The 16,170-nt window shown below is 32.5% G+C and overlaps 1 protein-coding gene across 1 annotated transcript in view; it reads left to right on the forward strand.

The window, feature by feature from the left end:
* The window catches only part of PAN3 (Poly(A) specific ribonuclease subunit PAN3), a 181,464-nt gene that overhangs the window by 15,135 nt on the left and 150,159 nt on the right, over nt 1-16,170 (forward strand). Inside the window, exons 2-3 of the mRNA XM_090372386.1 lie at nt 8,859-8,950; nt 14,579-14,701. Of these exons, the coding sequence (XP_090228512.1) occupies nt 8,859-8,950; nt 14,579-14,701 (215 nt within the window). The remainder of the gene's footprint in view (nt 1-8,858; nt 8,951-14,578; nt 14,702-16,170) is intronic.

The raw sequence follows: 16,170 nt of genomic DNA on the forward strand, positions 1-16,170 counted from the left end.
CCCCCTGTACATACAAGAAAGCAACATGTTTGTGTCAAACATTTTTTTTTGTATATTAAATTATTTGAACACTGTACTATTTTTAAAAAAGATGGATAAAAAGAGCAGCTAATAATAATGCATATAAATTCAATATACGTCTGAGATGCTGTGATAGCTAAAACTGGACCTTTAATTAGCTAATAATGCTTGAGCATTAGAGAAGAGAACTGATATAAACTCTGTTGTATTGAATGCCATGTAAGTATCCTCTATTACAACATGAACATTGGATATAAGATTCTAAGCACAAAAAATATGAAGTATTGAGGAATTTGAACAATAATTGTATTCTGGTTCAGAACGTTTTAATTTGAAATGGACTTGGGATTGTTATAAAAAATTTGAAAAGGTAATTTGAGAAGTAAAGAATTCTCAGCCGAAAGAGAAGTGTGATAATATGATGATACCCAGAAATGCTTAAAAACTTAATTTTCAGAATAGGTACTAGGCAGCCGTTGAAGTGGCTCTCAAGTAAAATTAATATATGAAGACAAAAGTAACCAGATATTTTGATTAGATACCTTGATTATGTCTAGTACATGATTTTTCAACTTAATCTGTTTAATTGAGATTTACTGTTTACAATTTCAGATAGGACAGTCATCAGTCCATGTTAAACTGTCATAAAACACATTAATTGTCTAGTAAAGTTATTTGCTTCATTTATTCATTGTTATCATAATGGCTATTGAAAATTTTCATATTCTAAGTCATCTTTTTGTTAGAAAGTCTTACTGATATGCCAGGTTCTATTCAGAGTTGTCTGTAGTACTATTGTTTTCAGGTAATGCAATGAAACTTGGCATGGATTATAACGTTTCTATAACATGTATTTAGAAATAGTTACTACAACAGCTGCTGTTGAGTGCAGTATGCTTCATCTCAGTAACAGTGTTTTCTATGGCACAGCATATCATATTTGGTGTTATGTTTATAAAGGTTGTGTGTTATAAAGGAGGCACCCCATCCTACAAATAAAAATTGTTTTACGACATCTTCACTTGAACTACTGGAATTTATTTTTTTGGCAACGTGTCACAACACTGCTGGCTAGTTGCAGAGTAGTTACAAGTTCTGCAGAAAAAATTTCTTTGTAAAAAAGTTAGTTAATGTACATAGCATGTTACATTTCAGGTGCATTAGCAAATAGTAATAATTTATGATTTATAACAAAATAAGTCAACTGATCAACATAAAAAATTTGTTGCAAAGATTCCAAAAATGTTCTAAGTATGCATTGAAATGGATCAGGGCTCTTCCAAATTTATAGTAATATTTCTATAGGGAAACTGGGGATGGAATGCTATGAAATCAGAATTGCTTAGAACCATCCCAGGGGCCAACAGAATACATGCTGAAAATTTAAAAAAGCTATCTGCATTTTTCTTGTTAATACAAAAACATATTTTCATTTATGCTAGTTTTTGTAGGGAGGGGGAAGAGAATGAGGGCTATGAAATCATAACTGAACCTGAAAATTTCCCAAGAACCAACAGAACATAGGTTGAAAATTTGGTCTCAATCCAACATTTCAATCTAGAGGAATACATGAAATTTTCTTTTATTTATGACTAGATTTCTGCGGTTGGTGTGGGGGGAAGAGAGCAGGAGGGCTGTGGTTGGTCTTGAAAGCTTTCTAGGTACCAACAAAACTTATGCTGGAAATGATACTGACTAAACTTTTTCTTATTAAGTATAATGTTTAAACATCTGATAACATACTTTGTTACAAGTTAGGTAATGTATGCAGTTTGTAATGTTTCAAGTGCATTCTATTTTTTTATTAAAATTTTTTTTTCTGTGATTAACTGAAGTGAAGAGTAAATATTATCTTATCAATTAATTACTAAGATTATAACTTTATAAAACACTTAATAAAACTATAGTTTTATGTTCTTGAAACTTAAACTTGAAACTTGAAACTTAAACTGTTCAGTTTAATTACAACTGTATAATATTTATTATTCTCACACCATTATTGCTTTAAAAAAATAAAATAAATAACTTTATTTTCTCTTTATATACATGTATTTTTTCACAAGCCACATGTTCATGTGGCTTATTCATGAGTATTAAATAACAATACACATGAAGCATGCATGGAGACTGTCTAAAGCTAACAGTAATGTATTAAAACTACATTTAATCTATGAATTTCTTTTTTCTTACAATTTGTATGGAAAAAGAAATAATTGCTGGATTTGTCTAATTTTAATGAAATTTGGAATGTTGTGATAAATCTTTTTTATATGAACTAAATATAAAATTTCATGGAAATCCACCCACTGGGAGTTGAGTTGTTACATGTGGACAGATGAACAGACAGCAGATGGACAAGGTGAAGACAATGGGTGCTTATGCATATATGCTAACATGTGTAAAAGAACAAACCAATAATGAATGTGGCTGTAAAGCCATACCATTTCTATTTATGCCAAGAAACAGAGTGAATGTGAGTCTAGCTTATGTATCACTAGCTTGCAGCCATTGAAAAAGGTGGATATCTTGTATGGGCAGAAGATCAAAGCATTGTGCAGCACTTTCCACTGTAGTGCGAGAATATTTCTTGATACTGCTATTGTGCTGTTGCTTTTGCATGTACTGACTAGAACACTGCTGTGTTTGTAGTGTGTTTTTTTTTTTTTTTTTTTTTTTGTGTGTAACTGAAAGACAACTAGATTTCTTGAATTTGTTATTTTACATGCTGCACAAGGTGTTTGCAAATGTAATTTGCATATGCTTTTGATGTCAGTATTCCTGAATTGCAGCTGTTGCCTTACTGCCATTCTTATAATAAGAATGGCAGTAAGGCAACAGCTGCAAAACTTCACTATAGGTGTACATTCTGCTAATGTGAAAGGCATTTTCTTTCTGTTACTGCTATTAAAATTCACCACCAAAATATTGTTTTGGTGATGATTTTTTGTATTAATTATTCTGCATGTTATGGGCTACATCTTGCTAAATTTTGTTGTAGTTTGAGAAAATGTTGCTACTCTGCTCTACCCTTTTTTTTTTTTTTGCCTTTACTGCCAGGGGACACTATTTGTCTAATGATAGTGACAAAAAGAAATGTAACATAAATATGGAATATGTCTGTCAAATTGTGTACAAAATATAAAATGTGTTTTAACGTATTGCTTTGATACAGAACACTTTAAAGAAGTAGCAGTAGCCTTTGCTTTTTTCAAGAAATGAACATCTGTTCATAGTAAAGACCCCAATTTTCTGCATTTTATAACAAAATAGACTAATATTTTATATGATATGCATATTTTGTTTTATTCTTGAAAAGTCTTACCTTTTTTACCCCTGGCATTGTTTTATATTCAGAGTAGTGTGATAGTAACTATACCCTCATTTTTTCACAGTCACAAAATAAAAACAAAACATTCGAAATTATTTGTATGGCACTATAAAGCATTCTTTGTTAATACCTAACAAAGTTCTACTTCCTCAATATAAATTTTTAGTACTTTACACCAACCTTGCTTTGCAATAATAAAACAAAAAACAAAATTAATAGTTTAATAAACCGATATTACTAATTTACGATAAATTACTATTTACAAAAGGTATATAAAACAAAAAGAATAAAATAAAATATACAGAATTAAAAGTGCTAAAACCTGCAGCTTTTGAAGGCTCTGCCTTTCTCAACAGTACGCTTTATTTTTGTGCAATCTTAAATACCTGCAGATTCACGGCACATGTCACGTGATTCAATAACACTTGTATTGTTCTCATACATAACGGAACCGGAAAAAAAATACTTACTCAATATTTTTTCATGGGAAAATAATTTTATTTGTCCATGTATACTTAAAATAAATCATATAATATGTGGGGACTTCACTATTTATTCTATTAAACCAATCCAGAACCATATTTTAGATTACATGCTCTGCCCTAAAGGTAAGCAAAGCCAGAGCCAAATTTATTAATCAATTTATGAAACTTATCAAGAATTGAATTATGAATAGAATAAATTTATATTGATAAAATCAGTAGGCCATATTTAAAAAACATAACACAAAGTTGACTGAAATCCAGAAGGAATATAAATTTTCCACGAAACTGCAAAAAGATGCATGTTTTTTTGTAAATCATCCAGGGAAACTGGCAAAGTTAGGAATGATGTATCAATCCTAATATGATAGGAAGGATACGTGATAATTTTTTTTTTTATGCTTGGTTATATTCATGCATAATCATGAATTATCGTGATTATGCGCGAATACTATCATTTAGTAACAAGGCACTGTAGTACAGTGTGTGTTTTTCTTAATTCCTTATGTGGAGAAATATAAGTATAATTTAAATTTAATTTTGAATTGAATTCAGCCTACATGTTAGGATTCTCATCTTGCCCAGGAAGTGAAGAATTCACTTGAAGTGATTGGTAAATTCACAGGAGTGAATTAGAAAGTACTGAAAGATTGGATGGAGACTGAGAGAAAGAATGAAGTCTTTATCACAGATTTTAAGATATAAGAAAACAAAAAAAATTCCTTCTCTAATTGTTAAAATTTTGAATCAGTGTTGTGTGGAGTCAAAATTCCTTTGCAAACTGTCAAGAAATCTTATCATAAACTCCGTAAAATCCAGAATCCTCATGGTGTTGAGAGGTACCAGATTTTAAAATTTTCTGGATTTTAGAGAGGCACAGGTGGTTGAGCAGTTTTCAATAAATAAAGCACATTTCAATAAATAAGCACAGACAAATGAACTGAGTTACATCTTAAAATATTTATAATGACACCTTGTCCTTTAATCTGTTTTGTGGACCACAGGATTTAAACTATGGATAATGCAATGACCTTTAGCTATATTATGCTACATTAGCTATATTTAAAAATTGATTGTGTATACAGGTGAAGCATGGAACACTTGTTTGTGTAGTTTGTTTGCCACTGGAAGATACTAGAGGGTATGGCTACGTAGGCACTTCTAATCTCTGAAATGGGGATCAGGAAGTAAAAAGAGCATGCAGCTGGTCAAATGAATAAAATGTTTTAGTAGTTAGTAGTTATTTCTTTTTATAGTTATATTGTAATACTAGATTACTGAAATACAATCATAATATTCAGAAATAAATATTGAAAAATAAATAAATAATATTCAGAATTAATATTTAATAAATATTAATAATGTAATTGAAACCTTACATTAATCATTCTCTTGATGTGTTTCTGTTGCTTTTTCAATTTCGTTATCACTTTCATTTGTACTGATCACTAAAGACTAAATTTTTCAATAATGCAGTCAGTTTCCCAATACTTTTGCTTTATCTTGAAAACATGGTCACAGCAATCTTTCCATCTTTCTCAAATTATACTAGCTATTCTTTTTGTGTATTCTGTCAGATGTGTCATATTCAGATCTCCTTGAATATTTTTATTTTGAATAAAATTTTTCAGTTGAGCCCATATTAATTCAGCAGGGCGTAAATTGCAATGGTATGGCGGTAATTTTAAGGCAATGTATCTGTGCTCGTGGAGTATTCTATCCACTGTGTATGTTTTTGGAATATTTAAATGCTTAATAATTTCTAATAATTTACATTTATGCATACTAGGCTGAAATGAAACATCATGTCTCACCAACCACTCTATAATATCTTGCTTCCGCAATGAAGTATTCGGAGGCTTGTCTTGTTGAACACTATGATACAGTGCATTATTGAAAACTGTATCAGAACCTGCCTGAATATTTGGCAGTGGTTGCTGCTTTAACCAAGTTTCAAAATTATGTTGATTCATTTGGCCCTGGTAGTCTCCAGTTTTGTGTTTGGCTTTATAAGCGGAGAGTTTGGAATAAAGCCATTTATTTTTTATTTTTCCTGCACTTATTATAATACTTTTACCAGCATGACCACAGTCCGTGACTCCAGATAATCCATCAATCCTCCAACACTTCCTAAAAGTTAAATTACTGTTCACTGAGGTTTCATCTAAAAAAACTAGGTTCTTCTCAGAATTGCAGTAATACCTAATTATTGTTATTATTATTATTATGATTAGCCATATGGTGCAAGGAAGCCTGAGGCTTATGCTGCACCAGTCGAAAAAAAAATTTCTGAATTACCCTGAGAGAGAGAGAGAGAAGGGAATCACCAAAAAAGAGAATGATGATATCCAGCTGTGAGCCCCTGGGATTAATTGCTCATAAATATTTTGTTCTCCATAGAACAATATTGTTTCTTTACATTTGGCTTCTGATTTCTTCCATTTAAACCCCATTTGTTTCAAAATTCCATGTAGAGTGATTTCTGCAACAATTTATTTAAAGTGGATCTTAACATGTCTATTGACACTATAAAATTCTTGAATAGTGTGATGAATAATGCATCTATTAAAATCATCTAGCTGATCAACAGTTTCCTACTCACTGTTTTTTCTTCTCATGTAGAGATTTTAATTTATCTTCTGCTTGCGACAGCAATGAATGTTCTTTTCTAATCCGTTTAATTGTTATTTCTGATAAAGATGTAACTAGAGCAGCTCTTCTTCTAGTTGAGTTTTAGGTACAATTAAACTAGAACATCTTGCTTCATCTTCAAAAAACTTGAGCACATTATTCATTTTAATTTTCCCTTCACTGTAAAGAACTTTTCGACCCTGCCGTACAGACATTTTGTCACTTATGTAGGTGTGCGGTGGTACATACTAGAACATATCATATATACTGCTCAGGTAGGTGCCTCTTTACCTAACCCTTCTGCAAAATGGTTTGGTCCGTTTGCCAAGGCACTGAAGTATCTTCTACTGGCGAAGAGACAGTACTTTTGTATACTTGCACTTTTGTAAGTACACTCTTGTACTGACACTTGTTTTGTCAGCATGTTATCACTAGAGATCAGACCACCTGTCTGATGAGGGATCAGTTAGTCTTGAAACATGCTGTCTTAGCAGTCTCATCTTTTAAACAAATGGCCAGTTAACCTTTTGTAGAGACCATCTGTTTGAAAGTAATGCAATACTAGGGAAACTCATTGCAAAGGCAAGTTTGTTCTGCTCTGAGAATTAAGACCATTGCATTGTCTATGCAGCTGGATGCAAAAGCAGATTAAAGGAAAATATAAATATAATAAGAAAATATAATATAAAATCTTATAAAGAAAGAAATGTTACTCTTTATTTTCACAGATTCTTAAAGACAAATACAGTACGAGTGCTGGATTGCTGCCTTAATATTTCTGGATTATAAAATGTCAATTTTTTTGTGAAATGTGCCTGACAGAATTTACTGTATTTTTTTCTTCTGTAAATTAATATCTCATAATAAACCCAAACTTTTATATTAAATAATGTGATATAATACAGGGTGGTTTTAAAGTCTCTGAAAACAGACAATTGCATATATATATCTTTAGTTCCACTTGCATGAAAAACAATTTGGTTGATGTGTAGATCTGTTCTGTATAAGGTTGCAGTGTATTATAAGAGTTGTTGGAAGTTCCTGCCGTTCTGCACTAAATATGCTTGAACCTAATAATACAATTTTGGTGATGTAGAGAATGTTGGCAATTAAGTTGAGGATGGTGTCCTTTAGGTCTTTGTGTGATTGTGCCTTGTTCACAATTGTCTGCTCTTTAAGATATCTCTCACAGAAAAAAAAAATCGGGGGAAGTAAGATTTATTGATCTTGGAAACCAGTGTCTCTTAGAGATCATTTGGTCTTCAAGCTTAATTTAAATATTTGCAGCAGTTGTGTTGCCTTGTTAGAAATTCCAACATTGCATGTCATCCAGTTTATTTATCAGCTTCTCAAAACATTTCCGGGTATTGCTGGATGTTGACTATTTCTGTACAGAGAATAGGAGGCCAGTGATTGGCCCCTATTTTCTGTTAATTTTAATTTTTAGACCTATTACTATGCCTTTTGTTGCTTACATAGCCAGTCCATGAAATTTTTTGGTCAACTTTCATATATGGTCATATGGAGGACTCGCATGGTAACTTGTGTATTCTTGTCTAACTGCTGCAAATGAATTGACTTTGAAATCTTGCTTTGCAATTAAACATCTCTGTTAATTCTACAGCGCTTTCAATTCACATGTCAACCAAATTGTTATTCCTGCAAGTATAATTGGAAGTATGAAGAACTGTATGAGTATTCCAACTTTAAAACAGTATATGTACTAATATAGTACAGTGTAAGTAGGGTTGCTATGAAAGCATTTCACCCCCACATTCCATAGTCCTTGTGTTCATCCTTCCATTTATGTATTAGCATTTATGTATTTCCATTTATTAGTATTACCAAAAAAAGTATAACGAATCCAAGTTTTTGCTATATTAGAAAAAAAAAAAAAAAAAAAAAGTTTGCCTATAACAGCCTATATTCATTCTTATTGCATTCTTCTTGCTGCCAGAAGCTATCAATCTAGCTGTCTCTTAAATTTTGCCATACTGCTAACCTGAGCCACCCAAGTTAGACTTTAAAGTTTTATCCTGATTAATTTTCTTGCCTCTCAACCTTTAGTATTCCTATTGAACTTTCTTGAATCAGGTGATCACCTGGTAAGTGAATTCTTCAGTTTTCATATAAGCTAAGAATATTAAAGCTTTGTCATACATTCAAATTAAAATGTACTATAATAATAATGATAATGGTATTCTACAGTAAATTACATATTTAGTGACTAAGAATATAGTACTTATCAAACTGCTGTGTGTGAAATCTGAATCTTATCTTGTCTGTGATATTCTAAGTTAATCCCATTCAGTAAAACCAACTTTTACATTATATATGATTATAATATCCTTAAATATTATCTTTTCCTCAACTTTTTTTTTTTTTTTCCTTTTCAGAAACTCACAGCCCTGCACTTGACCCACTTTTCCAAGTTTTTGCACCTCCTACAAGTTTGCCCCCAGAATCAAAGCTTCAAACTTATTTAAGCGTAAGTAATAATTAAGTTATAAAAAGCTGCCATGCTGCATTATAAGTGTTTACACATGATATTTTACTTGTAAGTTGATGATGCTTATACAGGTGCCTTCTTATATGTTTATAAAATGAAATATCTTTAATTAATTTGGTTGCAAGTCAGAAACTATTGCAACAACCCTTTGTATTCCTTATCCTTATTATTAGGAAACTAGAATACCAATGTGATAATAGTGATTTGCGAGTATGTGGCACCACTTTTGATATACAGTAGAACATTAGTTATCCGGAATAATTAATGTCAGACCTCTTTCAGATAGCAAGATTTTCCGGATAATTGAACATAAGGTAAAATTAAATAAATTTTGTTATAAAAAACAACAAATTTATTTAATTAAAAATAACTTATACATAAAAATTTGCACATTTACATATAGGTATTTTACTGAAAATTTTGTGGAAAAAAATTTAAAGTAATTTTTTAAAATGTTCGATCATTTTTTGTTTTGTTTGTTGTGAACTTTTTGTTTTGCTGCTAAATCTCTCAAGTCCCTTAATAGTATCAATATGATTATATCACATTCTTCCTGGTTTTCTGCCCATTTCAATTCTGTTTCTTTTCGTTGACATTTTACCAAGAAAAATAATAAATTGCAGAGTTTCGGGCCGATATTATTCTTACCGAATCTGGAACTAAACTATGAAATGAAAAGAATAAAATATGGCATGGAAAATTGGGTTCATGGAAGTGAATGACTAACAAGTGACAACTATCACTCATGGCTTCCAAGAAAACCCATTAGTCCTAATCCAACATTTTACAATATATGCCGTTAAAAAATAATAGAAATACTCTCATAGCATAATAAACATTTGTCTCAAATACTACCATTAATAAAAAGAAGAGAAAAATAGCCTTTCAAATTATTTTGGATAACCAATGTTCTACTGTAATTCATCATTGGACATATCATTTTTTGAAATGATTGGATCTATAACACATTGTATAAATGTGTTCACTACCATTCGTTTTTGACCAATTCTGTCACTTCAGCTCTCCAACTGCATTGGTACTTTAAGACGATTTTTTTTATGCAAGGTGACACTCCTCTACATATTGTAGCCTATGTTGTGTGATTACTTTGGATGTGTGGTAGCAGTATGAGCATTATTAATCATATTGAACAATTCCTTCTTTAATTGTAGAACACCTCTTTGTATCATTGCTATATATTCTACAGATAAACTTTTGTAAATACAGTAAAATCCTATTACAACAGACTTCTTGGGGGGGATAAAATTATTGTTAACAGCTCCCAAGCATCACTTACCTGTATAAGTCTTATGTCGGTAGAAATGTGTACTCATGGACCAATGTGCATGTTGTGTGAGACTGAGAAAACCTGGAATAATTCATGGGGGGGGATCCTACTCCCTCTGCCTGAGATTGACAAATTATAGCTTGATTGAAGAGGACTTGAGAAATTCCTTCAGTCATCGATGGGAATTGAACCCAGGCTTCTTCATAAGAATGGTAAGTTGTAAAACCACTATACTGTCACAGAGGACTTGTGGAGAGGATTACATGAATTACTTTATTGAAATTTCATTTTAGTGAATACTGCTTAAAATTATTTTAAACTATCCATTATTTGTTTTGGTAAATTTTGTCATACTTTTGTAATGTATGAAGTAGTAATTCCACTTTGTTACTAGTATCAACTTTAAAATCAATTATAAATAAAACAACAAAATACATACTATACAAGCAAATATATTCAAACAGAAGTTATCTCTTTGAAAGCATATTTTATTTATAAGAAATGTGATGCCATATCATATTTTAATAAATTTTAATAAGCTTCACAGAAATACAGTATATCAGATAGAACTTCTTAGTTTTCATGTATTAACACCTTAATTTTTGATTTTAATGCTTAACTTTATTTTTTGTGCATTAATACAAAAATTCAATTTTAATGGAATGTAATGTGTGATTTCAGATTGCACTCAAGTTCAGTAAGTTTTTTTTTTTTTTTTTTTTTTTGAGCAAATGACCTGAAAAGTCCTGACAAATATGAAATTTTTTTTGTAAATAGTTACAATAAAGCCTTTTTTGTTGTTTTATGGTCCTAAATTTTATATTTCTTGTTTTCTTGATTTGAGAAAAACAAGAGAAATAAAAATAAGAAACCTTTAATATATCAATAATGTAATAATAATTGAGACAAGAAAAAAAAAAAAAAAAAAAAAACCAGATTTTGTACAATTAAACATAAAGCAAAGAGGAACTACTTTTCATAGCAGATGCCTCTTCCACATGTTAGCCAATGTAAGGAAGGCTAGATAGGGAAGCAAGAGGCCCATGTTACTTGTCAAAACAGTAGCCAGTGCATGTGACAAGAGCATTTTGAGATTCAGAACTAATGTATACCAGTGTTGAGTGTGCAGTGTGACATAGTAAGACTCAAAGGGAAAATAAGAGTGGATCATGTTATAGACTAGAAGAATGAGGAATATAATGAGTCTCTATATGCAGATGGAATGGGTGAGTAGAGTAATGGGAGATTTCAACCTTTATTAATTGGATCAAGTGTGAAGAAAATTCAAGTTGAACGACAGAAAATTTAAAATAAATAGAATAACTGTTATCTGTATTAGGGAAAGTGCTAGGTACAACAACATTCTGGACCTGATCATCCTGTATCTGGAAATGGAATTTGTATATAACTATAATACAGTTAGTGCATATCATTATTTTGCACATAGATTTATCAGTTGAATACAAATCGATTTGAAAAAAGGCAGCGCATCATGTAGTTAAGTCACAATTGGGTTGTCATCTCTTTCACCTGGGATGCCTACTCACCCATCAAAGAGGAGACAGTTATTTATGAAATAGTGCTATCTGGGTGAATGCACTCCACTAAACATAGGTAGCACTTTATTTCTCTTAGAAGTGTTACTTATTTCAAGTTTAAGATCAGGCCAACTTGTGAAGTAATTCACAATATGAGATGCAATATAATGATGCTTTTTGCAAACTTCAGTTTGTTTGTTTGTTTGTTATTTGGATTTTAGGAGCATTAGCAACTAAGGTCATATTGCTCCAGGGATATGCGGTGGTCATTCCCTGACCTTTCCGCATCCTCCGTATTTGGTGGTGATGGGCTCGAATCCCGGTCTAATCAAGAAGCGTGTGCTACGCACTGCTGCTCCTGCCCACCTGGCTATGAAGGCACCGCAAAATTCAGTCATTGAATTAGTATATCTATATGTGAAATGATAATACAGACTATTGTGTTATAGTCATACTACTTGCCTTTCTTGAAATTAACTTGTAAATTTCCATGATGATATTCCATAACAACATTTGAATGCTTCTATAAATGTATGACAAACCTTCACTCCTAGAAGCTTCTTTGGGCCATTTTTACAAATGCCAGTAATGTAATGATATGCTGTTTTCCTCTTGCCTCATCAAAAATGTGATTTTTGATGTTTCCTTGTATGCATCCCTGCTTTGCTTCCTTTTCTACAAGTGCAACAATGTGATTTACCTTGTTGGAATCAGTCTTGCTGCTTTTCAATTGCAGCCATTCTTTTTTTCTCTTACAGCATTATATGTATTTCTTTGCAGGTAAACTGATCTGTGGTATTCTACCATTGGACTTTTGTTGGAGATGGACAATGAGAACTAGCTTTATTGACTGCTTTCCAGACTAGTACTTCCCTCTAATATTTCTTCTGAATCAAAGTCACTGTTTGCATCATAGCATTTCTTCTTCCAGCATGTGTTGGTTTCACCACTTATTGGAGACTGGGGGAATCTTGAAGGCCTCTTTAATTAGAGTTGTAAGTAGCTGATCTCAAGTGGAGGGAGGTGTACCAGCCTCCCCAAGTTATTCCTGCTTTTTCAACCTCCTGATCAAAATGCAGATAGGCATGTGAACATAATGCAGGATAGAGATAGTACACCCACAGTACAGTATAGCCTAAATGTTAATGTACTATATAAATAACAACCACCTCTTCACTAGTTATGTTGAGCAAGCCAAATACAGTAAATCCTCACTAATCCAGATTAATTGGGGGAGAGGTCATCCTGATCAAGCAATAATCCAGATTAATGAAGCAAAAAGATAGTCTTAAAAGACAAAAAAATCTTATAACACAAATAAAGGAAAACTTTAATGATATAGGTAGTGCTGATGAAAATAAATAAAAAAAATCACTGTAGAGCCTTCATTTAAAAATAGTAAAAAGACAATACATTTATCCATCAATAGAAGACTCAGAAGTTGTATTAGTTTTTGAACTAGTGATATTAGTGATATTTTACCTTTGTCTAAATCATCACAGCCATCCTGAACTGAAAGTAAAATTGTGTAACTTCAAATACTTTGCATACTTTTCTGCTGCTGCCTTTAGCTGAACACCATGCACCCAATGCCACTTGATCATTGTTGTGAATACCACCAAAAAGGTTTTAGCGCTAAAAGCTTCAGACTAGGGAAAGCTCACTAATAGAACAAGTTAGTACATAGTATCACGCTAGTTCATAGTAAATCAACAAAGTGGGTAAAGTGGCATCGTTTTTGTTATATCTCATGTTGTGAATGCCTCAGAACAAGTTGCCCTGATATTGCACTACCTCGGGGATACCCCCCCCCCCGTGGGTAGTGGTATCTGCCAAGAATAAGTAACATTAGTCTTCTCACTGGGGAAGCATTGCTTATTAAAGGTAGTGCAATATCAGGGCAACACGTGAAGGCATTCACAATATGAGATATAACAAAAATGATGCCATTTCTCCCACTTCAGTGATTTTCTATGAACTAACGTGATGCTATGCACTAACTTGTTTGATTTGTAAATACTACTTAAATACAGCTTCTTCCAGCAATACTTCTTTTGGCTTTTTTAATGTCTGTTTATTTGATGCACTACTTTTATCACTTCCCACATCGAATTTTAAAGCAAATGTCTTTATAGATTCTTTTTGTTTTTTTAATACCTGACACAGTATGTTGGCCAATACCAAATTCTTTAGCAATTTTTTTTTTCCCCCCAGGAACACCATTTTCAAGTTGTTCTATCACTTTGAGCTTGTTAATGATAATTAATGTGTTTTCTTTTTTATTCCACTTTTCAATTCTTTAGAACCCATAATATATAAAATATGTTAACTTATATCGTATAAATAAGTATACAAATGAATCATATAAGCAATAACATCCATCTGACTCAGATGATACTGAACAACATGCAAGACAATGTAATGTATGTTCCATCTCTCTCTCTGCACAGTCATAATGAATCATCTGCCTTCCTAAATCCCATGTGTCTTTTAAAGTACTCAACTGTGAACAGAATTTTTCATATTTCAATCTGGATTAACTGTAACCAGGTTAGTTGAGGGCTTACTGTATATGGGGAAACAAGCCCATGTTGTTTCCCTTATGTTCCTATTGTTATTTGTTTAAAAAAAATAAACAATTTTCCATGATAAAAACAAAGATTTTTTTGACTTAGTTCTTTATTATTTAAATAGTAAATTTGAAATAGTATACTTATTATTTTATTAAATATTGTTATTCTCTTTATAATTGCATTATTGATTGATTTGAATATTTCTTAGGTCACGCCTCAGGCCCAATCTCCATCTATAGAAAACTCCAAGTATTTTGTACCTAGGACATCACTTCCCACTAATGATGTTACAGGTGCTATGGCTGCTCTCAGCATAGATTCAAACAGAAAGGTAAGATAAGTTATTGATATCATACCTTTATTGTAGGAAATCTTGACCCGACGCTCACATCAAACTAATCCGGTTAATGTAATATAAAATCTTTAAGTGTTAAAATCTTTAAAACCGTGAACATATCCCTATTAAAGGATTGTTAAATTCTATGATATTATATAAAACTAAACTTGTCTTCAATTCACAGTCTGCTAACTGCTATCAAGGAAGAGCCAAGTGCATGGTTTACAACCGAAATACTTGGTCATGTATTAAGAAGTTCAGCCTAAGAATATTTTAATACAGTTTTAATTTAATATAGTTTTAATACAGTTTGACAATTATCTTCTCTTTCTGGTCTGTCAATGCTTGATGGGTTTAGTTTTGGGTAGGTTGATGTGCATCGCCTGTACTTGGCAAAGATGCTTAGTTTTCAAATTATTTCAGTGTCTGTGTTGAAATATAATGCTGCAGTCATTATTGTCATAGTTTTTAATTTTTGAAAGATTTGGAATAACTTGTCTTTCCCGAGATGTAAATGTATGCTGGGGCTTTGTTCTTTTAGCATTAGCATTAGTAGATGCATTTGATGCAAGAAAGCAAGCTTATGCAGCATCAGCCCAAAAAAAAAAAAATAAATAAAAAATAACCACTTCCACTTCACCCCTCTGTTCGTTCGAAATACCTGTCCAGCTGAGCCTTAAACTTATTTAGCCTATCAACTTCCACGACAAGGGATGGAAGTCTATTCCACCAACCAACCACCCGCTGGCTAAAGGCAAATTTCCTCACTTCTATCCTACATCTGTCTTTTCTCAATTTGAATTTATGCCCTCTCAGGTGATTATTCTGAGCAAGAATCCCATCAGCATTGAGCATGCTCAAACCATTCAAGGCTTTATACAGCTCTATCGCCGGTGCCTAGTCTCCAGACACTGTAATTTGCAAAACTTAAGCCTTTCTTCTTAAGAGCACCCCTTTGTTCCATTCACTAATCTTGTTGCCCTTCTCTGTACTCGTTTCAGCATCTCTACATCCTTCTTGAAATGAGGCCTCCAGACCTGTATACAGTACTCTAGGTGTGGTCTGACCATTGCCTTATACAAGGGAATAATCACCTCCTTATCCCTGCTAGAGAAATTCCTATATATCATTGACAATACACCATGAGCTACTCTTGCAGCCTGTCTGCACTGCTCAGAAAACTTCATATCTGCCTGCACAACCACCCCCAGGTCCCTTTCATTCTCTACCACTGTCAGTGTAGTACCACAGAGTTGATATGTTGCTCTGGGGTTGCTGTTTCCCATATATAGTACTTTACATTTGTCAATGTAAAACTTCATTTTCCACCTCTCAGCCCATCTGCTCAACCCTTCCAGATCCTGTTGCAGTAGCATAGTGTCAGTAGTGTCCTTGACAACCCTGCCAACCTTCATATCGTCTGCAAACTTGGACATTAAGCTTGATATACCATCATCAATATC

The sequence above is a fragment of the Mastigoproctus giganteus genome, chromosome 1, assembly GCF_048544385.1.
Source record: "Mastigoproctus giganteus isolate SK-2022 chromosome 1, ASM4854438v1, whole genome shotgun sequence".
Classification (NCBI taxonomy): Eukaryota; Metazoa; Arthropoda; class Arachnida; order Uropygi; family Thelyphonidae; genus Mastigoproctus; species Mastigoproctus giganteus.